Consider the following 26,976-nt stretch of genomic DNA (forward strand, 5'->3'; position numbering starts at 1 on the left):
AAATGGATCTCTTGAATGAGTTATTGAGTCCCTGTTGGATTGAATTCTGTATTTACCAATTACTTCAAGACATGAGTGATATAGTATATAAATATATACATACATATATATATATATATATATATATATATATATATATATATAGACATATATGGTAGATTGGATAGGGTATTAACCTTGGACTCAGGAGGACTTGAGTTCAAATGTGGTCTCAGATACTTGACACTTACTTGCTGTGTAATCTTGGACAAGTCACTTCACCATGATTGCCTCACTTCCAAGCCAATCTCCTGTCATTCTGATTCATATCTGACCACTGGACCCAGATGACTCTGGAGGAGAATGTGAGACTGGTGATTAGCACAGCACACTCCCCACCCCCCCTGCCCCAATCCAATTCACTTGCATGTTATGGCATCACCTCCCTGATGTCATGGTCTTCTTAGAGAACCAAGGACAAAAATATCATCACCACCATTTCATCACTGTTTGAGATGAAATTGAAAGGCACTCTCTGGACTTGTAATCACACACTGGATCACCTTCAGAATGGCACAGAGAGCCTAGAAGGTGGATTTAAGTTAAAAGATTAATAAAATTTCAGGACTGGGATAAGCTTTATTCAGTCTGATCCAATCTCCTCATGTTATAGTCCAAGACATTGAAACTAAGAGCAGCTAAGTGACTTGTCCAAGGTCATAAAACTAGTTAATGGCTAAAGCAGGAGATAGCTCTATTTTGTCCTTCCTGCCTGAAAAATGCCATAGCAATTTCCCAAGTTGGAGTAGAAGAGATCTTCTCACTGTCCTGTAATAGTTTCCTAGAACTGACTGCATTTAGGCCTTTATCTTAGTTCTTTAGTCACTGAGCTCACCATGACAAAGTTTCTAGGGGCCAAGGCCTGCTATCTGGGAGTGTAAAGGATGAAAAGATTATGATTAGATATTAGCAAGTGATACCTGGCATTATTCTGGTGGCTTATGGTCAGAGCTCTGGTTCTCCCTCAAATCTTGCTCCTTTCTGGGGACCTAAGACTCAAATTTAAATGATAGACTGGCATGTGCCCATGTGAGAGAAGGAGGATTTCTTTTTCCTTCTTTTAAAAAAAAAGACTTTTTATTCTGTTTCCTTGATCTCACCTCTTAGGAAAGAGGGCTGTGTGTGTGTGTGTGTGTGTGTGTGTGTGTGTGTGTGTGTGTGTGTGCTGGCCCTTAAATTATTATTTTTTTGAAGGCGAGTGAGGAGGAGAAAGGAGGGGAAGGACACCATTTGTTTATTCCTCCTGAGAATCCCCTTTTTGGGTTGGTTTTTGAGTTTTGACCTTGCTTCTCTTTCTGGGGAAGAGAGAGAAGCAAGGCTCTGCCCTTGCTGACCACCATGGGGGGGCAACCGGGGCCTCTTCCCAGCGATGCACCCCCTCTGGGCAAACTGCCCAGCGCTGCCTGCCAGCTGTCCTGGGACTCTGGCGGGGGAGGGGGACTGTCTTAACCTCGCAGTTGGCACTAGCCCTTTAAGGCCAGCTCCCCTCCCCCGCCCACGCCACCCCTTTCCTTCTCCTGACAGGTGTTCTCCCAACTCCGGAGGCTCCGGATTTTGGGGAGTGGCTGAGCCAATGAGGTTTGAGATTTGGGGAGGGGGGTGGAATGGGAGAAGGGGTGTGGCCAGTGGGTCAGAGCAGAGGCGGGGTTTAAGCCGCCAAGCTGTGCCTGCCTCCTCAGTCTCTGGTTCCGTGGAGGGTTTTTCTTTCTCGCAACCCCCCCCACCTCCCGCCCCCTCGCCCCCATCCCGCTTCCATTTTTTTTTATTTTTTTGAGTCTTGCTAATTGCTCCAAGCCCCTGGTACCGCCGCGGCCGCTGCCGCTGCCAGAGAAGGGGGAGCGCTGGAGGCTCCAACTCCTCCAGCCGCTGGACAAGTCTGAGGAGCCCGGAGAGGGGGTGCGCGGAGCAGGGGAGACGCCGGAGGCGCCCCGCCAGCCTCCCCCGACTCCCACCCGAGGGGCAGGAGGCAGCGCAGCCGCGGAGCCAAAGCCGGGAAATCCGCCACCTTCCTTCAAGCAACTTTTCCCCCCTTCTCTCTTTTTATTGTTGAAAGAGCGAAGATCACGGGGGGGAAATCTCCCAGTTGAAGCTCCCCTGGGACCCGGGGCCGCGCTGCCACAGGCGCCCCCCATTCACCTCCATTCCCGGAATAGCCGGCGCGCACATCCACAGCTCCACAGACACCAGACTCCCACTCCCACACCCGGCACGCACACACGGACACACTCCGCCTCGCCTTCTGGCCTCCCGGAGCCCACTCGTGCCCACCCACTTCCATCCGACGGATACAATAAGGGGATATGCGATCTGGACATGTAATTGTCGGCAAAGGATTTGAGACTTGCAAAAAATGAAGCTGGCTTCAAGACTGTGGGGCTGGGTGAGCCTTCTCGTGGGGGCCTGGACCCTCCAGCCCGGCGCTTCTCAGTCAGGTGGGTGGCTTTCTAGGGCTCTGTCGTCCGGCCGTGGAACCTGCCGCTGGCGGGATGATTTGTGTCGGGGTCTCCCCTCCCTCCCACTTCCCGCCTCTATTGAGAGCCCGTTTCCCTGCTAGGGGAAGCCGATCTGAGTGTGTTGCCTCGCCGCCCCCCGGGCAGGGCTCTCCTGATTTCCACCTCCAGCTTGCTTGCCCCCTCCCCACCCCTTGTTCTCGTGCGTGAGTGGAAATCACCGTGGAACCCCTTTCTCCTCGCCCCCCTCCTTTTCGTTCTATGGGGTAGCAGAGGGTTTAGCTCTTTCGGACTGCTTGTCTAAGACGTAGAAGGCGCACACGGAAAATCCCAACCAGCGCACACAAGTCTTCCTTTTCCCACCTCCCCATGCCCCCCCTTCCCCCCTAGGAAAAGGAATAGAGTAATTAGGACTTTGGGCTATTCGGGGGCGCGGAAAGGAAAGGGGATCAGAGTAGCCTACGCTGCCTGGCTCCCTCCATGGAGCTCCCGGCCTTTTGATGCCAAAGCGCCTCGCGTGTCTGTGTCCGTGCGCGCTTTTGTACCTGCGTGGGGGAAGAGAAGCAGGAAAAGGGCTCTGACTTAAGTCACCGGAGCCTCGACACAGAGCAGATTTCAGACGCGGTCCGGATGCGGCCGCCAGAATAGCATCCTTTGCGCCCTGAGCAGCACCCGCGTCCCTGCTCTGCCCAGAGGCCGTGCTCCTAAAACTCCCAATGCATCCAGACCCCCCCTTCCCTTAACAGCCCCGGCAGGGCCGAGGGATGCGAGTCGAGCAGCCAAATGGCTTGGCAAACTTTTATTCGCGAGAACCACAGCTACACCGTGCGGGGCTCGACTCCTAGCGGAGCTCCTGCTGCTCGTGTCTGCTATTGGCCGCGGTCCCTCCAACTTCGCGCTTAGCACTGGGGCTGGCCGGATGGCTCGCCCATCACTCCATCCTCCCTAATCCGAGGCGAAGCGGGCAGCACGGTGCGCTCGCTGCGGGCTGGGCTGCCTGGCTAGCCTCAGGGCGCAGGGCGCACCAGGGGGACTGCACAGGAAAGGAGGAGGGGGCCGAGGAGAGCTTAGTGGCGGGGGCTTGGACAGGACGTGCAGTGCGAGAGAGCTAAAAGTTTCTGACGCCGGAGTTTCCCAGATGATCGCAGTGGGAACGGGGAGACGGTCCAAGAGGACAGCAGAGCCCGAAGGGGAGAGCGATGTCTGAGATGGCCAGGGGGTGCCAGTCGGACAGCCGGTGCCTTTTCCTGATCTGGCAGCAAGCGCTCACCCCAGCCATCCTGCATGGAGCGTGGGAGGCTGGCTGACAAGATAAAACCTCCGGGGTGGGAAGAAGGGGAGGGGGGCTAGGAGCAGGCTTCAGGGACGCCCGTGGTGGTGTCCTTGTGACCTTAAGAACAAAAAGGCGCTGCTGAGTTTTCTCCCTCCCTGCGCCAGCTCCTCGCCTCCCTCTCCTCTCCCCTTCCCTCTTCTTCAAGTTCTCATCCCTGGGGTTTTCAAAACGCCCCCGGGCTTTGTCATTTCTATGCAATAGCAATTGTGGCCAATTCCTGCACTCAGATCCCCTCGGAAATCACCGGCTGCCGCTTGTGGCTTTCCAGGCAGCCTCCTGACCACTTCCCCCTCGTTTTCCTACCGCGATCCTCCCCATATTTTTCCTTCAATGAGCTGATTATGCAGGGTGACCCATTCCAAAGCAGTTGAAGCGGACATATATGCCTAGCTGCTGGGAATTTCGATGAGGCAACCTGGTGGGGGTTGGTCTGGTTCAGCCTCTGTCACGGGGACCGCCTCCGAGTCTACAGCAATTCGGTACTAACTGGGGGGCTCGGGGCTTGAGCTATTCCTCAAAGCTCTTTTCAGAATTTCTGTAAGGAATGTAATCCAAATTAGTTCTGCAGCTGTCCTCTTCCTCATCGCGGTGCACACCACTTCCCCCCCCCCCCCCGCCTCTCCTCCAGCCCCCCTCGTCTCCCTGCTTCCCTCGCCTTTGCTGAATTGTCATAACCCAAAGTGAATCCTTTCTGGAGCGCGAGCCTTGGCGTCCCATTGTTATTCGGGCTGTGACTAGGCGCTGGAAATTCTGGTGACTCCGAGGCGAGCCCCACTTGTTAAAAGCCACCAAGTGAGCTTGCATGAAAGAGCGGGACAAAGGGGAGCTGCTGGCCGGATCCCCCCTCCTTGCAACCTGAATGCTAAAGGTGATCCGGAGGCAACGGCTTCCTGCCCGTAGATGCTGACCCGCCCCCTCCCCCAGAGCTGGGGGGAAAAGTTCAGGCCACCTTAGTGTACCATTACAGAGCCTAGTTACAGTCTAATCAGCGGGTCTGTGTGCATGTCTGCCCAAGTGCATGCATATGCAGCTCTCCCGCCCCCACCCCCAGCCAATCCCGGTTAGCAGTCAGTAGCAGTTTGAAGGAGTTTGTTTTGGTCCAAATGAGAAATTAAGTGCGGATAAGTAAACTAAGCTGCCAGAGGGCGACAAGATGTTGAGTGAATTGCTTTTAGATGAAACAAATTAAGGAAACGAGGGAAGACAATCTGCTTCTCGCATTATTAGACACGCTTGGAGTTCAGGGGAAAGTGGCATATTTTTGAAATGCTAATTTCTTAAGAAGCAGAAGGAATGCACCTTATTTACTGGTCTATGTGAACAGAATAGAAATATTGCTTTTTTTGGGGGGGGGATCGTTATACAGATTTAGAAAACATTTTCCCCATTAGATAACTTTAACTGAATACGATTTTTCTGTTGTTGTTATTGTGGTGGAAGAAAGAACATCTAAGTTGTAAATAGATAGTTCCTCAGCATTCCTCTTCCTCCGTCACTCCAGAGACAATGCATTACAGGGGCATTTACATGCCAATAATAAATCTGACACCACCCATGAAGCCAATTCCAAAATTTATCTGCATTTTTCTTTTGAGGAAAAACAAAATACTACCTCAGTTCTATTGAAAGAAAATAGATGATAGTGGCACTGGGGTGCTGTGCAGTTTAAAAGATGGGTAATGAATAAATTCAATGGTATTTCCTACTTTCTAGGACTTTCTAGGTGCTTGACTAGTTCTGTCGTAGATCTCTAGAAGTTTGATCTGTTCCATTTCCTTCAGATTGGAGATTTTTGATAACACTGGCATCTCACAAGCTTTGGCAACTTTTACATTAAGTAAAAAAAAAGGTTTTCATGAAATTTAGGTAGGTTCAAATACAAGAAATGTGAAAATAGAGTTTCAAAACATATCACTCCTCTAGTTCTTCCCTCCATATGTTTATGACAAGGGCACCTCTATGTACAATTCAGTCTTTTCCTTGGGATATTTGGTATACTTAGATCCTCTATAAATGGAAGGTTAGTGTGGATTTATTCCCCCTCTGCAAGTCTTATTGTGCAATTAGTTTTTGATATGCAGTGACAATTTTAATGAAAAATGTTCTCTAGTGAAAAATGTTTTTTGGACTTATACTATGACTTCTAACATTATATTTCCCCAGATACAACTACATGTGTGTGTGTATATATGTAATATAAAATATTTTTCATCTAAATTTAAGTTTACAAAGCCAATGTTTGTATCATATAGTCACTTTTTAAGCAAATTTATTTTGTTTGGAATCCTAAAATATAGCTTACTTAAAAATTATAATAACTTGCTTACTAAGATTGAAATTTAATGAGTATTTAAAATGTTTTACTTGAATACAATGTCTATATTTTTTTATTTTAGAATTCTTATTGTTCTTGTTCCATAACATTCCCATTTCATTCATAAAACAGATTTAAATATCCTTCATTCACTTAGATTTTTAATAGAAATACTATTTATTAGCTGTTATATCCATTCTGTCCCTCCATTACTATTCAATATCCTTTATCTATTTTTAATCATTTAATTTATATGTGAGGAAGTCTATCTGTCTATCTGTAAGTGCATTCTTTTCCTCCTTCAAAATGCATTCTTTTCCCTCATGTTTTTCCTAATAATCTTCTCCTTTGCCACTGCTAGGAGCCCTCAAAGTCAGTTTCCATTCTTCTTCTTTGATAAATCTGATATGGCTCGTTGACTGGACAATCTCAAAGCCATTCCATTGCCCAGATTTATTCCTGAAAGAAAATAAAAAGGCATCGATCCAGGGTCACTTGCACATCTCTGAAGCACTGCTTCCAAGGCCAAACGTTTCCTTAAGGAAGTCCCTAGCTCTCTTACTTCTTTGACCAAAAGAAAATATGAAAGAAAAAGTAGTGCAATAATGCCCTTCCTAAAAGTAAAAGGGAACAGGAGGAGCTATTCTAATTCTAAATGTTTCTGAAGTTTGAGAATTTTTATTTTAATATAGGTTGTCTTTGGGAGATGTCCACAGTGTGTCATAAACTGGAGTGGCATCTTTTTTAATCATTTGAGTCAGTCATTGGGAAAAGTCAAGTATAGTTTCAGAAAAAAATAGGAGCTTTTTGAAATTTATTTTTCATTTTCTACTTCTTTTTTTTTGATGGGTCTGTGTAATTTCTAAGTACTTGAAACTGAACCAAGATATATCATCAAAAATGATGCTCTATTTCCTGCAAACTTATAGGAACTTGAACTACCAGTTAATCATCTGAAAACTGTTGGTCGCTGATCTTTCTGTTTTGAGAGATGCTGTAAAGCAGAACTGCTAATATTTACAATAAAATTAGCTTACATTGTTTCAAGCCTACAGCTGTTGTGCAAAATTAATTATATCAAGTATTTTCCCCCATTATCTCTCATACTGATCTGCTCAGCATGTTAGGCAGAACAGGGCTTTATCGTCATCCCTGACTTTTCTTCAGGTTTTATCAGATAGCCTCAAAGAAACCCACTTATGCTACCTCACTGCTGAGTCTAATGCTTACTTTCTGATATATCTTATAGCCATCTCTCTATAAAAGAGCTGCAATGAAACTTTTATTCATGGTATTCACTAATATGGCAATTGACTGGAGTTCTTAGTTTATAATTAAAAATAATTCCCTCTTGCCCTTGGATTTTTTTAATAGAAAAAAGATCAATATTCCTTGAAACTGCAGCTATTGCTCACAATTTGAAAGAGACTATAGTTTCTCATTTTGTGGCACAGTGTGATGTAGGATATGGCCAAGTGGTTTAAGACAGGATTTCAACATCTTAGAATAAATTCCTTTGCTCATTTCTTAATACTTGGAGCATACCATAAGTCTTGGCATCTGTGATAAAATGCATTTTCTGCTTATCCATTTCATAATATTTCCCTCAGAACAGATTCTGAAATGAATCTGAAATGTTTCAAGGTAATCAGAGGTTCTTATTTTAAAATTAAAGATAATTGATGATTTAATAGAATAGGCTTATATCAACATAGGGGATCTTGTTTTAGAGATGAACTCTGTTGAAGGTGTATGACTTTTAAGATGTTATATCAAAGACGATGGTTGTTTAAAAAAATTATTTTTGAAGACAACTTTCCATTTGTGCTAGATACTTTCAGAGACACAAGAGAAGAACAAAGCCTTAACTCTGTGCCTTTCATAATACTTATTGATAACATATATTTTACTTAGATATAATAGTTAGATACTAAAAATATATATATAATCATTAGAGAAATTCAGAGGAAGGTCAAGTTAACCTGGGTTACAGAAAGGGGAAAACAGTGAAGATAGCATTTAAGAATGGTCAAGAATTTTGCCTACACTAGTTGTATACAATTAAACTGGAACTTTTAAAGGGTGGTTAATAAAGGTCCTTCATATACTAGCCTACAAAACCTGAATGTTTTTCATTCAAAGATGTAAACGTACAATGGTGTTTCTCAGGCTTCTACATCTTTCCAAGTGCTATGAGTGATGATAGGTTTGCTATCTAAAAAGAATCCTAAAAAATCAACTTTTACAGAGCATGTCTAACTGACATCTTCTTAGATGTCATTCAATGAATTATTATACATTTCTGAATATTCGTGAAATAACAATGTTTTATCTCTGATGGACATCTGTCAATCTGTATACTTTCTTGGGAAGCAAATTAAGACTATCTAGAAACTGTGTCAATTTATTTAAGATACTTAGGAGCACTCGCTACTTATACCTTTGTGTAGTGGTCCAAAAGAGTTAATAATTTCCAAGAGTACCTACCAATGCCCAATGGGAAATCTATTAAAGGCTAGACTCCCTCATGAGGGTAAAACACTTCTTTCTGGGATTACTGTAAGGTTTCATAGACCCTTCTCTTAGTACTCTTGAGAAGAATGTAGATACCAAGAATTATATTTGTACACCAAGAAATTAGAGCTTGATGACATGGATTCCATCTGTTGAAGAACAGATCAATCTCTCTTCTGCCTTCCCTGAACTTGTTGGCTGGCACTACTGAATCAAAAGAATAATGTTTTCTACACACACACACACACACACACACACACACACACACACACACATACACACACACAAATACACACGTCTGTGTTGTTGCTAAACCCATAGTGATGACTCACTTCTCCCTTTTTCCTGCCCCACTGTGCTATTTGAGAAACTTGTAGGGGATGAGAAAGATGTTCCTGGCTTTAGTCTTCTCTGACCTCTGGCTCACCCCATCTTTGTCTTTTCTTGGGGAGTTAGGGCAATGTGAGGAAGCTTCTCTGTGGTGTGAGAGTACTAAGCAACCCTCAACCCTTATGTGACATTGCTCTTTTTGCTTCAGGTTTTATTCCCTAGAGATTCTCTTTTGTACTGCCTATTTATTGAACAAACCTGAACCAGATCACCCTTATATACTGAATTTCTTTTGACTCAGTATTTTAAGGTCATAGTGGAATTTGAAGAAGCAATGCTGTATATATATTTTTTCAATTGTTATTATGAATGTGGAATGCTGTCATTTTGTGACTTCTTTTATCTCTTTTCTCAAAAAACAGTTGTAGGGAGTTAAAATTATAAAGATAGTAAAACCAGTTGTAGGGAGGTAAAATTTTAAATATAGTAAAAAAAAAACCCTTTGGCTTCTGTTTTCTGTATTTTCAGTGACTTATGTTGGACTTGCTTGGTTTTCTCACCATCACACAGGATATGATGCACAGTGGTACTTTGGCATCAAAATTATAACAGTATATAACTTAAAAAAATAAGTAATGCATTTTCATTTTGCTGGTTTTCTCACACAAAAGGCTGATAATATCAAGGTCATTTTCTCTGCAATATGGTACCTTAGCGTGGAAAGAGAATGTGTATGTACATGGAAATGGAGAGGGTGGTTCATCTGGAATTTGGGTTTGAATCCTTGTTTTGCAGTTTCTGCTTACTCTGGAAATCTGAGCAAATGAATTGCTTTCTTTAGGCCCTAATTTCTTAATCCACAAGGAAGGAAACATGCAAGTTTTATCTTTTTTTTTTTGATCCTTAAATTAACCCTGAGAGGTAAGTGCTAGTATTATCTCCCTTTATAGTTGAGGAAATTGAGGCAGAGAGAGAGGTTAAATGACTAACCCACAGTTATATAGCTAGAAGGTATGTGAATTTGGATTTGAACTAAGGTCTTCCTGAATCGGTGACCAACACACTCTCCGTTGTACCATTTTGCAATATTGTTTGTATATAGAGCAATATTTGGATAAGGTGATTTCAATGGAATCATGAGATCATAAAATTAGAGCTGGAAAGGACTTATGATTTCTAGTCCAATTCTCTCATTTTACACATGAGGAGATTAAGAGCAGTTAAATGACTTGTCTAAGGTCATATAATTTAACAAGCATCTTTTGAACCTAGGTTTCCTGAATACAGAACTGCTACCCTTTCCATTATAGCAAAGTGCACCTTATAACCAGTCTGTCATTCTTTGAAACACGATCTATTCCTGACTTTTCTTTATCTTTGTATTTGACACAGACTGGACTTAATTGGATTTATTTTTACTCTTAGAATGGACACATTTTGCCTCCAAAATCATACTTGCTATAAGTATGAAATAATGAATCTCAAAATCAGAATTACAGAATATAAAACACTTGTGATCTTTATGAATAATGTCTTACTACATGATTTAAAGGCAAAAAAGGAACATGATTTCCAATCACATTTTAATAGTATAAAGATATCAGCAAAATAGATAATAATTTTTCAATTGTTACTCACTTCATATTTAGCAGTCATTGTCACTAGTGAAATATAGAAACCTCTAAAAATGTACTCAGAATTAACTAGCAAACAGAAATGACTGATATTCAGATATAATACTTTAGTGGATAAAAATTGCATAAGGAATGAAAACTATAACCCTAAAACAAGAGCTTTGGAGGTGAATTAGAAGAAGACTAGACATTTCATGCAATGGTTTGGTGAACGTCACAGTTATTATGCTTTCTATACTTACTGTAATGCTTGTGGCCTGAATTAGCACACCATGAACTAGAGAAACAGATAAGACAAACAGAAAGGCATGCAGCTAATTTTGTTTAGCAAATTGAGATCTGATCCATGTTATTTTATTCCTCCAAACTGATTCAAGTCACTTTGTAATTTACACATGAAGTTTCAGTCTCTCTTAATATTTATAAGTCTTATAAAATATTTTTTCTATAAAATAAGTACATTTCTCATTAGTAATATGAACAATAAAGTTAGATGTGGATAAGAAAAAAATAGGAAGTTTAAAAACATTTCAATTTCCCCAAGGTTAAATAGCATAATACATTTTGTATATATTCATCAAACTGTTCTTTTGGTGATATGTAATATTTTAAACTGGTAGTCCACAATGTTCAGTAATGTCTGCTTAAATGAAAAATTTTATTATTTCAATAGATTCATATATGTTGAGTTAGAAGGGACTAAGCAGCTTAACTAATCCAATATTTACATTTCATAGGTAAGGAATTTTAGGCATTTTAGTCCAAATCCTTTCATTTTTCAGGTGAGGAAACATACTTAGAGGACAACAGGAACAAAGCCAAACTAAGTGGTAGAACTGAGATTTGAACTCTGGTTGCCTAAGACAATGCTCTTTCTATTAGGAAGATAATTGTTCATTTCAGTCCTGCCTAACACTTTGTGACTCCATTTAGAGTTTGCTTGACAGAGATACTGAAGTGGCTTGCCATTTCTTTCTCCAGTGTATTATATTTATAGATGAGAAAACTGAGATAAATAGGATTAAGTGACTTGTCCAGTATCACACAGCTAATAAGCGTCAGATGCCAGATTTGAACTTAAGAAGATGAGTCTTCAAAGCATCATATCTCAAATACCTGCAATAATGTATGGGACATAAAAAAGGTGCATAATAAATAGGCACATAACTAAAATGTAAGGTAAGAATTTTTTTGGAAAAGAATAGGAAAAAATGAGTCTTCTTTACTTCAGACCTTACATTCTATCCACTGTGCCACCTACCTACCTAGAAATAAAGTTTGCAAGCCAGAAACTGTGATTTCATTAACGTAGATCTTTCTAGTATCGAGGCTGATTTTTGTAAGAGTTCTGAGTTGAAGAAAACTAGTCCTGTTAGTACCAATGAAAGGCAACTGAAATATCAGAGAACTTAGTTTGTGGTTAATATTTTATTTCTCTCCTGGAAGAGTGTGATAATTTATGGCAGATGTGATCATGAATACCAGAACTGCTCACAAGGGTAGCAGGAAAGGGAAGGAGAAGGGGATAAATATTTACAAAGTTCCTACTTTGGATCAATCACTGTGCTAAACACATTACAAATATTATCTCATTAGATTCTTCTAACAACCATATGAGGTAGGTGATGTTATGATCCTCAGTTTACAGTTGAGGAAATCGAGGCAGACAGAAGTTAAGTGACATAGTCACACAGCAAGAAGGTATTTGGGACTGTCTGAACTCTTCTCTTCTTGATTTCAGACTCAGTGTTTAAACCACTTTTCCATGGAGTAGTATGCTTTGCCAATTTTTTAGTGATCCAAATTAGGGAAAAATCCCTTTTTAACAAACCTCTTTATATTTATGATAATTGAAGGGAAGAGGGTCCTTTGGGCCATAAGAACTCTTTCTCCCCATAAGAACTCTTACATTGAAAAAGCTACAAAATAGTGGAAACTAGATTTTAAATTGAATAACTTTGTAATTTATAAGTGTGACATACCAGATACCTATTTTTTGGAAGTTATTATGATCTTATAGTAAGTAAAATTAGTCAAAATACTTGATCCCAAGGAAAAATACAGTCTACCTCCACCTTCTTCCCCAGACTCCGAGTATATAACTCTTTTTCACTTTCTTGAACTTTCACTAATTTTTTTTTGGTACTTCACCTTTTTGTCCCTCAGACCCTTGATACTGCCTTGGGGTTTTCATTCTTCCTACCTATAATTTATCCCAAATTTTCTTATTATTTGAACTCTGGTCGCCTAAGACAATGCTCTCCCTTTTTTCTTTTTTGTATTTAGTATTCAAATTCCTTGCCAAATTTTTGGTCATTTATGCCAGAAAAAATGCTTCTTCAAACTCTACACATTCTCCTCATGACTGATAATAAACCATGAAACTTTATGCTACTTAATCTTATTATTCCTTTTATGCAGACCTCATTCAGTGAATATAAATTATATTAGAGAATCAAAGTTTACCTGGATTCACACTTTACCTGTTCTTTCTAGAACTGTGTTGAGGGAATATCCTTGAAAACCTAACAGGCCAGGCTAAAAGCCAAAGGCCATCTAAAGGCTTACAGAAATAAAAGAGGAAAGAACTTGCTTTTGAGTTATAGAATATAGTGGGCCACTGGGCAGCTAGTTGGCACAGTGGATGGAGTGCTATGTGGGGAATCAGGAAGACTCATTTTCCTGAGTTCAGACACTTATTACCTGAGTGATCCTGAGCAAGTTCCCTTGCCATGTTTACCTCATTTTCCTCATCCATAAAAAGAGCTGTAGAAGGAAATGGCTCTAGTATCTTTGCCAAGACAACCACTAAATGTCATGGAGAATCAGACATGTCTGAAATGACAACAATATTCTGGGAGGGAAAAGGAGGGCAGGGTGTCACATTATCAGGTGGGAGAGTAGTATTGGCAAAACTGAACAAAATCTCACAATTAACATGCAGTTGTGCCAGAATTTATAATATTGTGACTCAATGTTATAAATTCTGGCAAAACTTCATGTTTTTAAAATATATATTTTCTTAAAGCCCTGTCAGTTATGAATTCCTTTCTACTTAAATTACATCTTTCTTTTTAAATTTTTTAAAAAATCAAATGCTTTTAGATATCTAATTTTTCACCAGATTTTGTCTCAATGTGATGTATATTTTCTAATTTGTTTTTTTCAAATCCATTCTCTTCTCTTGTTCTTATAGGTTCCGCCCCTCCCCAAATTATAGTATTTCTTGTATCCTACCTTCTCCTGGAGTCTTTCTGCTGAACTACTAATCTCAAGTGTTGTTTCCCATCATAGAATGGATAACTTAGGGTTCCAGGTATTTGTATTATCTTAGACTGGTGGATCACATTAGACTTAGAAACACAGTAGACTTGTCAAAATACTGGTAATGGGAAGATAATGATTTGTCAAAGCTGGGCCAGTTTTCTGCACCTCAAAATGCCAACTACTTAAAAATAAAACAAATAAACCCACATCATCAAATATGTTAATGTCCTTTTATTTTTTGTCAATAATACCAACTCCTCTAAGTTAGGTAACATGACTTATTTTCATTTGTTTAGGCTCAATAAAGATGAAAATATATTTTGAACTTTGGGAGAAATGGACTTTCCTCAAATTATGCAATCTAGTTTCTGAATAATATTTGGACAGATTTTTTTCCTGCATTCCTTTTCAAGCAGATTATATAAATTTGTTTTCTCTGGCTATAATGACTGTTGAGTGAGACAACTTGATGGAAAATAGGAAAGATAATTGAATTTTGTGTGACAAGATCTGGATTTGAGACCTAAATCTGCCACTTATTATCCCTGTGACTTTAGAGAAGTCCTTGAGCCTTTCAGAGACTCAGTTTTCTCATCTGTACAGTAGGATTATAATTTACATGTAAATAACACTTGTAGATTTGCAGAAAGCTTTATGTGCATTCTCATTTGATTCATATAGCAACCCTGAGAGATTAATGCTTACTATATCCAGTTTATAGATGTGGAAAGTCAGTCTCAGAGAGGGAACTTGATTTTCCCTTGGCCACTCAGTAAGTGTCAGAAGTGGAATTTGAACTTGCATCTATCTTTCTGATACCAAATCTAACACTTTATCTATTCCTTCATTCCACCTCCCACCACTTATTTTCTTTACCTCACAAAGTTGGTGTGATGATCAAATGAGACAATATAATGATTTATGGCTTGTATAGCTCAATGTTTATCCTTACAATTATGGCTTTCAAGGTATGGGAAAATATAATTTTAGTAGGGAATTGTGATAATTATTTGTTCATTAATGACTATATTAATATATTTTAGATGAAAAATCGGACTTTTAAAGAATTGGTAGAAATTTAGATAATTTACTTATAACTGTTTGAGACCTTTCAAATTCATTTTATATATCACAATAGCCCCAAAGTAAAATAGTTTACAAATGTATCCAATTTTTATAAAGAAAAGAAACTGTATTCACAGGGGGATAATAATCCAATATATATTATTAGGCAGCTAGATATTGTGGTGTAAAGGGTGCTCGACCTGGGGTCAGGAAGACCTGAGTTCAGATTTGACATCGTACACTTACTGGCTATGTGACCCTGAACAAATCATATAATCTCTGCTTAACTCAGTTTCCTCCCAACCTAGAATTATTGTGAGCATCAAATTATCAAATAATTGTAAATTATTTATCCGGAATCTGGCACATGGTAAACATACAATAATAGCTAATAAGTATTATTATTATCATCACATTATTATCATTATCATTTACCACAGTGCCTGGAAGTTAATAAGCATGGTATAAATGTTAGCTACTGCTGCTGCTGATGTTATTGCTAGCTCTGTGACCCTGGGCAAGTCACTTTAAAATTATCTGCCTCAGTTTCTTTACCTGTAAAATGAGGATAATAATAGCACTTACCTCTCAGCATTATTGTTAGAAAAATGAATTAAAATTCTTTAAAAATTATATAAATGTTAACTATTATCATGCATCTATTTTTCAAGTCCTATTTATTAGTATTATTTCTGCTTTATACTGGAATATAATTTCTTCACATGGATTACTTCATTTATCCTTACTTCATAAAATGAACAATGGCAATAAATGCTTTAGTATTCTGGTAACTCAGCCTAATAAAGTCAGAACAGAATTATGATTTTAAATATTAGCGATATCATTAAAATATTCTCCAGGAAAGATCATCATTAGTTTGCTTTATTAGTTTATATTTATTTGCATGTGTCCCATGCTTGTTAATGGTTGATAAACAAAAAGATTAATATCGAAAAGTTGTAAATGAACTTTGTATGAGCAACAGCCTAAGATGATTTTTAGAACGGTGGAGGTTTTTGGTGTAGGGTGGGGAGTGAATTGCCCCTATGTATGGCTCAGGTTGATTAAATCACTTCTCTTTCTTATTCAGTTTTTATAGTCTGGCTAAAAGAAATTGTGTTTAGAAAGAGACAGTTGTGTTATGAAGATTTATGTTTACCTGGGACTCACGAATCCTAGGCCCTTTAATCCTTATTGTTTTTTAAAGTGCCTTCATGAGAAAATGGTTTTTAATCAAATTCATGTAATAACTTTTTTTATGTTACATTTTATAGGCATTTAAACTTTTCAGGATAGAAAACAGCTAGCATAATGTATGATAGATATATTTTAGTGAAAAATTCTGTAGCCTGGACTCATCTATTCAAGGTTCATAATAAAAATACTCAACAAAAATCTAAAAATTCCCATCATATTTTTGCATATTCCTTTAGAAATTTGATAGAACTAGACAAGGATTATGAAAATTTTTACTTACAGAACTATGCACAGAATAGACATTCTCTGTTTAAAGCTGGAGAACTGTAGAAACTTTATCATTTTCTGGTAAGATATCACTAGAGGAGAAACTAGCCACTTTAATTCAAGGACAGAATGCTTTGCAAAAACCAATATTCTTAGATAACCCAAATTAGAGTATAGACTAAGAAAATAACACTGCATTCCTTTTTTATGACAATTTGGAACAATTAAAAAATACTGGTTAAGTTCTGTATGGGGGAAAAACACCAACAATTGTTTTATAATGAAAAGAACAACCTACTTTTAGAGAACAAGTAGAAATCTTATGTTCAACTAAAATATTTGCTGTTATCTTATTCAGCTGGCAGGTGGTGCTCCAGAACAATGTGGTGGAATACAATTTATTATAATGTTCCCACTCACAATTCCCTCACTATAGTATGAATTATAGTCCAAGAATTAAAGACCTTTTTTTCCTCCCTGTAGCCGTGGAGCTACTGACAATTCCAGATGTGATAATAGTATCACAACAAAGTAATTATCACATTTCATTGCCTTCCTAAATTTTAAATGTGCATGAAGTGAATGGACTGACCTTGACTCTGACGAAGATTTCATGTAGCCTGGACCAGGAGGAATTTTTTGAAAATCGAAACAAATAAACTGGGATTATAAAAGTCGTCAAGATCTATTGCAAGACCTTTATTTCTTTTGTCATACTTTTTCATCAGTTTGGCAGCTTTTTCTTTAATACCCTTTGACCTGTCATTCATCACAGATTTCTAGACAACAAAAGTTCCATCTACACATCAGAACAAATGACACTTAAAATTGCATATCCCTTATTAAGATGTGGGGTCCCATTGTGAAGGAGAGTATTGCAAGAAAGCTGGACTCAACAAATACATTCCATAAATGACAATAGTTGTCACCATGGTAACCCTTCACAGCACACATTTGGTATAATTTAGGTCAGTGATATTCTAGAATGAGGGTCAGTTGATGGAAGGGAGAGCTATTTGTGCTAAGAGTTCAGCATACTTTTGAGGATTTGAATATACACATTCATATGTATATTTATATTTCAGCTTAGTATCAATTGCATTATATATGTAGGAGGAATGGAGAAAGCATTGCAGCTGGGTACTATGGTGGCTATGCCACTAGACCTAGAATCATAAAGACCTGAGCACAATTGCTTATTAGCTATGTGACCCTAAGCTAATTATTTAACCTTTCTCAGCTTCAGTTTTCTCATTAATAATAAAATGGATATAATAATAGTAACTACTTCACAGACTTATTGTGAAGATCAATTGAGATAATAACCATAAAATACTTTATAAACCACAAGTGTTATATAAATTATTAATTATTAGAAGTAACTTGGTTTCAGGAAGACATAAATTCAAATCCTCTCTCTGACACAGATGACCTATATAAGCCCTGGAACTTTTCTAAGGCTATAAGTTACAGAAAAATTATTGATTTGTCTATATTGGTGGAAAAAATTTTACCAAAGTGTGTGTGTGTGGGGGGTGGAATTTCACCTTGACCCAGGTGAAATTCCAAGTACAAATGAAAGAGAATCAAAATGAATTTGGGAAAAATACAGGATTTTCAACACACTCATGTTAAAGAAGTACTTGGTTTCATAGACTCAACTCTTGTATTTTTGTGCATTGAAATGTTAGTGTTGAGAAATAAATTCATAATTAAAATTAATTCTTAGAAAGATAGGAAAAGAGAAGAATTTAAAAGGGACAGAATGGTGGAAAAAGACCAGTATCTTCCAAACTGTTATCTCTCTTCCCTAGAACATTACATCCAAGGAAGTTCGTTTGTCCCCATCTTGCTTCCCAATAGAAACTCTGTACTCTGGTACTAGAGGTACTAAGTATTATACTCCTGGTCCAAGACTCCATATCCCTTTTCTTTGTTAAACCATCCATAATGCTCCATCTACCCCATATGCACAAACATTTTCCATTGCCAGTTAATCTCCTCACAACTTCTCTCTTTGATCAATCAATTATCAAGCATTTAATACAAGTTTACTATCTTCTATGGCTTTGCTAAGTTCTAGAAATAAAAATAAAAAAGTGAAATAGTCCTTACCCCTATGGAGACTTCCATTCTAATGGAGGAACCAGCATATCCACACATGAACATAAGTGGAATAGATATAAAAATGAAAACTAAGCACTGGTAGCTTTGGGAGATAATGTCCTAAAAGAAGGGATTGGGGGGATCAGGAGAAGCTTCTTTAAGAAGAAAATATTTGAGTTGAATCTTAAATGAAAACGGAGTTTTTCAAGTATTGAAAGTGAGGGGAGGGAATGCTTTTAAAAGCATGGGGTTAGTGAGCAAAAATTCATGGAAGTGGGCTGGAGAGGAGAACAAGACCACTATGGCTAGATTGGAAAATATGTTGATTGGAGTAATGTAAAAGAAGATGGGTAAAGTAAACCAGGTTGTAAAGAGAATAAAATGTAAATCAATGGAGTTTAAATTGTTCTTTCAGTTTAGGTTATGGGGGTCATTGGAGTTTGGGGTTGTGTGTATGTGTGTAGCATGTAGCATGAATAGACTTGCACTTAAGTAAGAAAAATACTTTGGCAGTTATGTGGAGGATAGATTGAAATGTAGAGAGAATTAAGATGGATTAATTAAAATGCAGGCTACTATAATACTACTGGTGAAACGTCTATTTTGAAAATATCTAAGAATGCCAAACAATGAGATTTCATTATCTCTGAGGAAAGATGGATAAACAAAATACCATGATACTTCCTCAGTGCCTCATACACAAATCCCATTCAGAGTCTTTCCCCTACTTACCTATTTTCCTAAGTTTGCTATGGGCTATATGATCAGTAGCTTGCTCTTTCTGCTGTCACGTGGTGCATGCCTATTAGATATATTTTTCTGTCACTTTCACCTCATCATTGTCTTTTTGCGAGACATTGATGATAATAAAATGGTTTTGCTGGCAAACTTTCCATACTGCTAATGATGGGGGAAAATAGCTTACAAATTATTTATATATTCTATTGTGTATTACTGATGTGATATTATGAATTGTGTATATACCATATGTCAGGTTAAAGTTTTCATGGATAAAGAATCAAAGGATGGATTTAGAGTATTTTTGTGGCATATATGTTTTCATTTATAGGTATATCCCAGGCAGCACTTGTATAGTATTTTAAAAGATTATAGATGATAGAAATATGTAAAAGCACTCACATGGTGAGAGATAACTTGGTAAGCAGATCGACCTTGGAGTAAGGAAGACCTAAATTAAAGACTTCTCTGCCATATACTAACCAAATGTCCATAGGCAAGGCTCTTAACTTCATAGTGACCCAGGGAATCTCTCTCTATTCTACTGTTGACCTGCATGGATGGAAAGAATTTCTATACTGGGAAATATAAAGACTCATGGAATTACATGTCTTTAACAAAACTCTTGCAATACCTTTTTAAGGGTTACCATCAAACCAAAAGCATTATTTTAAAATAGGTAAAGTTAATACTTTAAAGAGACCACAACTCTTTCATTTAAGAAAATAAATTCAAAATAAATTTCTTACTATTTCTAAAAAAAGATTTATTTTTAAGCTTTGGGTCAAATCCTATTTCTGTCACTTTATTCTATGAGCAAATGATTTAATTTCTTTGGACGTTAGACTAAGTGACCTAAGATCCCTATGATCTTATTGAGACATATATGTCATGTGTCTTAATGAACATAGTTTGAAAAAATTTAGGAGTAATCATTGATCAAAAACATGTCAAACATTTTTTCTCCTGGAATGTCCCTAAAATAGACATCTCAAAAGAAAAAAACATAATCGAAACCATTTAATTTTCTTCTGTTTTTAGAGGGGTTATTACTAACATAAACGTCCTTTAGTAATTTTGACCTATTGTAATTGGGCACAGGTGTAAACCATAGAAGAGAATACCCTTTAGGATTCTGGCTGTGGAAGGCAGGTAATACTAATAAACAAACAAATATTATCCAGAATTTATATGAAATGAATATTTTGAAAACTGGTGAATCATTTCATATGTTCCTTTATTTGAAATAAGGGTTGTATGTGAGATGATGTTGAACGATTTGGTTTTCTTCCCATGGTACCAAATACATCAATGATAACCAGTAGTGGCTGCACTTGATGCAGTTTAACTGCATTAAACCAGAGAGATTAATTTCTATTTTAAAATGTAGAGTCTAGACTAGAGTAAAATTTGTGTAGGGTCTGTCCAGAGAAAAATCTTGACTAGTATTCTTCTAAGTAAGCCTGCTGTTAAAAGTAGGGTGGTGGAGCAGTGTGGTGCCAGCAGGGCAAAGAGAAAGGGCTTCAGATATTGAAAGTCTTGGATTCAAGTTGTCTCTCTGTTAAATATTGTATAACAGGGATATTTGGTGAGGGAGTCCTCGCCTCTCCTCTGATTGTGCCAGGTGTCGGGGCTCAGCCCTATCCAATCAGAGGTGAGGCTCAGTCCAGCTTCACCTGCAGCTCCCTCATTGCATTTTCTTGCAAGAGACTAGTTGATGCCAGGCCAGTTACTGAATTTCCCAACTGCAAGTCATTCTCTAAAAGTCTCAGTTAGTGGGAAGGCACTCATCAGCACAGAAAAAGTTCCTTGCTATACTTGTATTCTGGCCTTAAAGCTGTTTAACCCCATGCTTTGAAGTGCTCTTCCTCCTTATTTTTGCCTCTCAGAAGCCCTAGCTTCCTTTGCTGTTGTTAAATCATTCTTCAGTACTTTCCAAGTCTTTGTGACTCTGTTTGGGGTTTTCTTGGCAAAGATACTAGAGTGGTTTACCATTCCCTTCCCTAGTTCAGGGTTTCGTGTAGTGTCCAGGGTTACACAACTGATCAGTGGCCTCAAATCTGAGGACAGGTTTGAACTCAGGAAGATGAGTCTTTCTGACTCTAGGCCTGGCATTCAATCCACCTAACTGTCCTTTAAGCAAATTCAAATGCTGTCCTCTCAGAAGGACTCTTTGGGTTCCCCTACAACTTCCCACTTCATATTCATCTCTAAAATCACCTTTTCTATCCTAAGTATGTATCTTGTCCATATTATATCTGTATTCATTGACTCTTTCATGAGTTCTCCTCGGGGGCAGAGAATTTTTTTTGTTTTATCTTTGCGTCCCCAGAGATGAATATGATGATGGGCAAAAAAAGGACTAAGTGGATGGTTTGTTGATTGATATGCACCAGGGCAATGAAAAAAATGAAAATTTTTACAGAAGGGTTAGGTTTGATGCCTATAAACCCTACTGTAGGATAGTCTTAAAATCAGTGACAGATATTTTCCCAAGGTATTCCTTCCATGGATCCCCAATTTTCTGAAAAGTTAATGTGGAACAAGAAATCTTTGTTGAAGGGCACTAGGTGGCACAGTGAATATAGCACTGGTCCTGGAGTCAGGAGGACCTGAGTTCAAATCCATCATCAGACATTTAATAATTACCTTGCTGTGTGACCTTGGGTAAGTCATTTAACACCATTGCCTTGTAAAGACAAAATCAAAAAAAATCTTTGTTGCTCTTTCTACATTTGTCATTATCCTTCCCTCCTAAACTGTTCTCTTCTTTAGAGAAGTAAAATGTAAACTCTTTTTTACTGGCACAAAAGGATGCTTAATATATGCCAGTTGAATTGACTAGCCCACAAAACACTAAAATTTGTATCTATTTCAATGTTTTCCTTATTCTCTTTTACTCTCATCAGTCTCATATTGTGGCTGGAGCTAGTTTGTAATCTGGGTTCTATTAAAAACATTCTGTAATATATGTGGAAACATGTTAAGTATATGCAGACTGCCAAGCTTGACTTTATGATAAAAATCATAATTGTTTTCAGTAAGGACAGCTAGGTGTCACAGTGGATAGAGTGCTGGACCCCAGGCAAATCACTTAACCTCTGTCTGCCTGTTTCTTCATCTATAAAAAAAAAAGAATAATAATAGCCCCTATCTCCCAGGGGCATGGGAATTACATGAGATAATATTTGTAAAGTGGTTTACTAACTTTAATAAAAGTGTTCTCTAAATGTTAGCTATTATCATAATTGTTGTTATGATTGTTTATGTTATTATTAGGTATTAAATATTAAATATTTTTCTAAAAAATAAGCATTTTGAATTGCTAGAGATTTCACGTATCACCATAGTTTTCTTAGCACATTTTAATATGACCTCTATTTTTTAATGTAGATGCAAACATTGAAATGTTTTTAAAGTTCTGGAGCTATTCTCTGTCCAATCATTTCATCACATTTTAGGCAAGTCTTGGGAAATTCTGAACAAAGATTACATAATTTGTAATTTAACTGTGACATTCAATCGTGAATCTGTTTTTTTAAAGGAAGGCATTGCAGGGAAACACATATAGATGTGATAACTCTCATACCTGTGATCGATTGGAGTGGCAGACAATGGTTGAAAGTAAGTTTTAGATGCATTGTTCTCTATGTGGCCTGTCCCCTCTATCTCAGGAAAACTGCAAACTATAGGGTACCACTCTAGAAAATCGATTTGTTGTCTATTTATTTCTTTGTGTTGTAGGTTGACTTATGCCAAAATGAAACCGATCTATAACCTTTTCATATGAGACTATGAATTACATTTATATGGATTATAGATTGTAACTGCAACCCAACATGAAAGTATCTAGGTATTTTACTTTTGGGAAATTTTTTGTTTGTTTGTTTCTGTTTTCATCCCACCCCCTGTCTTCCCATTCACTAGAGTAATACTATCTTTTTTTTATAGGTTGCGAATTGAAACAGCAAGATATTTTAGGATTGTGTGATGTTTCCTTTTATACAGTGTGCAGCATTTTAATTCTTGTAATAACAAGGTTGCATGCTTTGCCAGCAGGAGGCCCCTCAAAGCCAGACGATGCATCTCAGCTGGCAGATTTCTGTATAAATAAATAACGCTACTCACATTCTTTTCAAATAAGCAAGCAAGTAAGTGAGATAATGCTATAGAACTTTTTTCAATTTAAAAAAAATAGCTGTATTATGTCAGTGACCTGTAATGAATAGCACTGCAATAAGAAGCGACAGCCTCATTCACCTTGCATCCATGCAGAAATAACTAAACTCTCTTCGCAGGCCTTGAGAGAAGAGAAGAAAGAAAGAAGAATTAAAGAAAAGAACTGACCTTGAATTGTAGTCACTCTCATACTAATAAGATGTAGCAGACAATGCCCAAGATACAGAGGTTTATATTGACTATTTTAATGGAATACTATTTGCCCTAGCATGGTGTAAATACTACCTAGCATTCTGGGAGTTATCATGTATAATAACTGATGAAAATAGTAAAGGAACATTCATTTTATTTTTTATTTTTTTAGGTTTTGTTTTTGCAAGACAAATGGGGTTAAGTGGCTTGCCCAATGCCACACAGCTAGGTAATTATTAAATGTCCGAAGCCGGATTTGAACTCAGGTACTCCTGACTTCAGAGCTGGTGCTCTATCCACTGTGCCACCTAGCTGCCCCTTTGGAACATTCATTTTAAAGAATTTTTTCATTTCTCACCCTGTCCTTAACTGATGAATTACTTGTTAGTTAAAATGAAGTTAACTAACATCCTAATAAAAGAAAGAAATATATAATCCTATCAAACTATATTCCAACTAGTATAGTAACAAATTTATATAAAATATTTTAGTGCTTAAAAGATGTTTTCCTAATAATGCATTGTTGAAAATTTTCTGATTCACAAAGTTGTTACTTAACTGTCTGGTAATTAATTACCTCAGAAAATGTGTTTGGCAATTTTTTTGTAGGAAGCAGACAAAGATAAGGAATAGATATCTTGAGAGAAAGCAATCTTGAACTAGGTTCAATTTACTCTAGGACAGTTTTCAAAATTTTAAAATTTAGATTTCTGTCATTTCATTCATTATTTTGTAATTTTTGCCTTCATCTATTTTTAATCTTTAAAATGTACTTTGTATAATCAATTTCATTGGTAAGATAAAGTAAAATTGATATACCTCTGCCTTAGTATCTTTGACAAGCCTATCCAGTGTAGTTGTAAGCTTCATCTTGCATTCCGTATTCAGAATTATATCCCATTAAAATTACATGAGCACATGTTGTGGGGACTCGGGGCCCTATATTTATTTACTTAAAGTCCTTAGTCTTTGAGTACTAGAATACATTGGAAGAACATAAGTATATGATATATAAAAAACTCAAACGATAATGTTATAACTAGGTATATTCAAGTAGAGATAAGATCATCAGCTTTAATTTATTCAACATTAATGAAATTTCAAGTATTTAAACTTAACCAGTCTTCTTTCTTTCCTTCCCTATTTTCCATCCACTTATTTTTCCTTCTCTTCTGTTTTCTCTGTTCTCCTCAAAAAGCAGTTAGCTTTGATGTACACATGAAATATTGTTTTCAGTCTGAATGCTACTTCTGATATTTGTTCTAAATAAATACAAAATAGCAGTAAATTTATATAAAAACTAATGGTAGGTAAACATTTTATATTGGTCAATATTTTAATCATTTTTTGAGAGGGGTTGTGTTTTATCTCTCCAATTTTATCTTTGTGGGAAATGTCATAATGTGTAAACTGCCTCTACTGATGGGAGATGAACAAATCATCTATAACTTATGTCAAACAGCTTATGAGGGTCTAGGGCACTGAGAGATCAAATAGCTTTATGATTACATAATATATAGCTGGACAAGGAAGGTCTTCCATTTCCCCCCCCTTTAAATTTTTATTTATGCATTTTTAACATTCTTTTAAAAATTTAAATTCTGAATTCTTTCCCTCCCTCCCATTCCTCCTCCACCCATTGAAAAGACAAGCAACGTGATATCAATTATACATGTGAAATTGTGCAAAACATATTTGAAGGAAGGGTCTTTCTAGCTCTCTCTCTCTCTGGCTTACTATCTTTGGCAAGATGCCTTTCTAGTGTAAATTTTTAGTATATCATTTAAAGTTGTTTTTTAATCAAACCCGTTCAGATTGGGATTGGTAGACTTTGAACTATGGCTATTATTTTCTTTTATATTTCATAGGAAAAAAGATGAATAAAGTAAATGTTAAGTAACATAAACTTCTGATCCTTATTTTCATATTCCACCAAATCTGTTTCTCTCTCTTCAAAAGATTTACTATGGACAATTATCCACTACCCCTGCAAATAGCCAAGAATTTGTTACAGCATCTGCTGAGTTACAGGGACTAAACTTTTTGTTGGGTTTCCCAAGAAAGATAAATGCCACCTGTCCTATTCCTTTAGCATCAGATTACCACTGAAAACAGCAAGACATTTATTTTTAGTATGGGCATTATATATGGATCTCTATGTGTGTACCGTAGTACATGAACATATGCGATAGCATGGTGGTATGTGAAAAGTAATCACATTTGAAAACGAAATTTCCAGTTGGGAAACTGAGAAATTACATGCATCTAATAATATACTTAAAAGAAATTAAAGTGAAAGGTCGATGAATTTTTTTAAAAAATGGTTGCTTTTTTTTTCCTAAGCAACTATCAAGTGCCTATTGTAAGTAATGCTGTCACTGACATTCCACTATAAGTGGGAGGAGGATGTTACCATCACAATGCTAAAATGATTTCTGCTTTGGCTAACAGCCTACATTGTCAGTAGTTCTTTTTGTATAGTTTGTGTCAAAGAGATAAAAGACAAGCTTTGACAATTTTAGTGCAGGAGAGCAACACAAAACAGTTTTGATAGTAAGCAAGCATTCTTAAATATAACTAGGGAGATAGCTTTAGTAAAAATAAACTGTTCACTTGTATAGATGAACTGTCAGGCATCCTCTTCATGGAATTGTGTCTGGTTTTTCTAAAAATTTGTCTTGTAGCCTTTGGAACCCAGCTGTAATTCATCATGGTCAATGGGTGTAGTGATATCTCCTCTCATAGGGTGACATAGATTTAATCTGGTTGGGTCCTTAGAGGTTATCTGATCTTCCCCTTTTGGGTGAAAAAATTGAGTATGTAAAAGTCCTATTACACATATCTAGTTACACATATCTAGAGTGACATCCTTTGAATTGTGGGAGTAATTTTAGGTTTTGATACTTTTGATTTGTTAGTGATGATGGTAAGTTATCACATATATGCTTGAGATTTAAAAGCATTAATTTATGTAATAAAATAATACTGTGCCCTGGAACACAATAATTACTAGATGGCTTCTCAATATTTCTAAAAATCTTTGATATTTGTTGCATGGGTATTCCCTCTAAGCAACAGAATATAAATGGTTTTAATGAATCACAATAGCCAAAGCAAATTCATCACCTGGTGGCCAATCTTAAAAATCATGAAAATTTTCCATGTTTAACTAGGCTCATTCTTGAATGGATGAGGCTCTATCTGGTATTGGATCCTTCCATAATCAGTTGCAAACATTTATTAAGAACTCACTATGCAGGACAGTTAGGTGATACAATAAATAGATCACTGATCCTGGAATTAGGAGCACCCGAGTTCAAATTTGACCTTAGACACTCGATACTAACTTAC

The 26,976-nt window shown here is 37.5% G+C and overlaps 1 protein-coding gene across 4 annotated transcripts in view; it reads left to right on the plus strand.

Annotated features, from left to right (window-relative positions):
- Positions 1-1,771: 1,771 nt before the first annotated feature.
- The window catches only part of ERBB4 (erb-b2 receptor tyrosine kinase 4), a 1,472,307-nt gene continuing 1,447,102 nt past the window's right edge, over positions 1,772-26,976 (plus strand). For 3 of the 4 annotated variants that reach the window (XM_074191455.1, XM_074191456.1, XM_074191457.1), the window contains exon 1: positions 1,772-2,471. In XM_074191455.1, the coding sequence (XP_074047556.1) occupies positions 2,390-2,471 (82 nt within the window). In that variant the 5' untranslated portion in view covers positions 1,772-2,389. The remainder of the gene's footprint in view (positions 2,472-26,976) is intronic. The other variant, XM_074191458.1, reaches the window with a different exon arrangement.

Source organism: Macrotis lagotis, chromosome 6, assembly GCF_037893015.1.
Source record: "Macrotis lagotis isolate mMagLag1 chromosome 6, bilby.v1.9.chrom.fasta, whole genome shotgun sequence".
Lineage (NCBI taxonomy): Eukaryota > Metazoa > Chordata > Mammalia > Peramelemorphia > Peramelidae > Macrotis > Macrotis lagotis.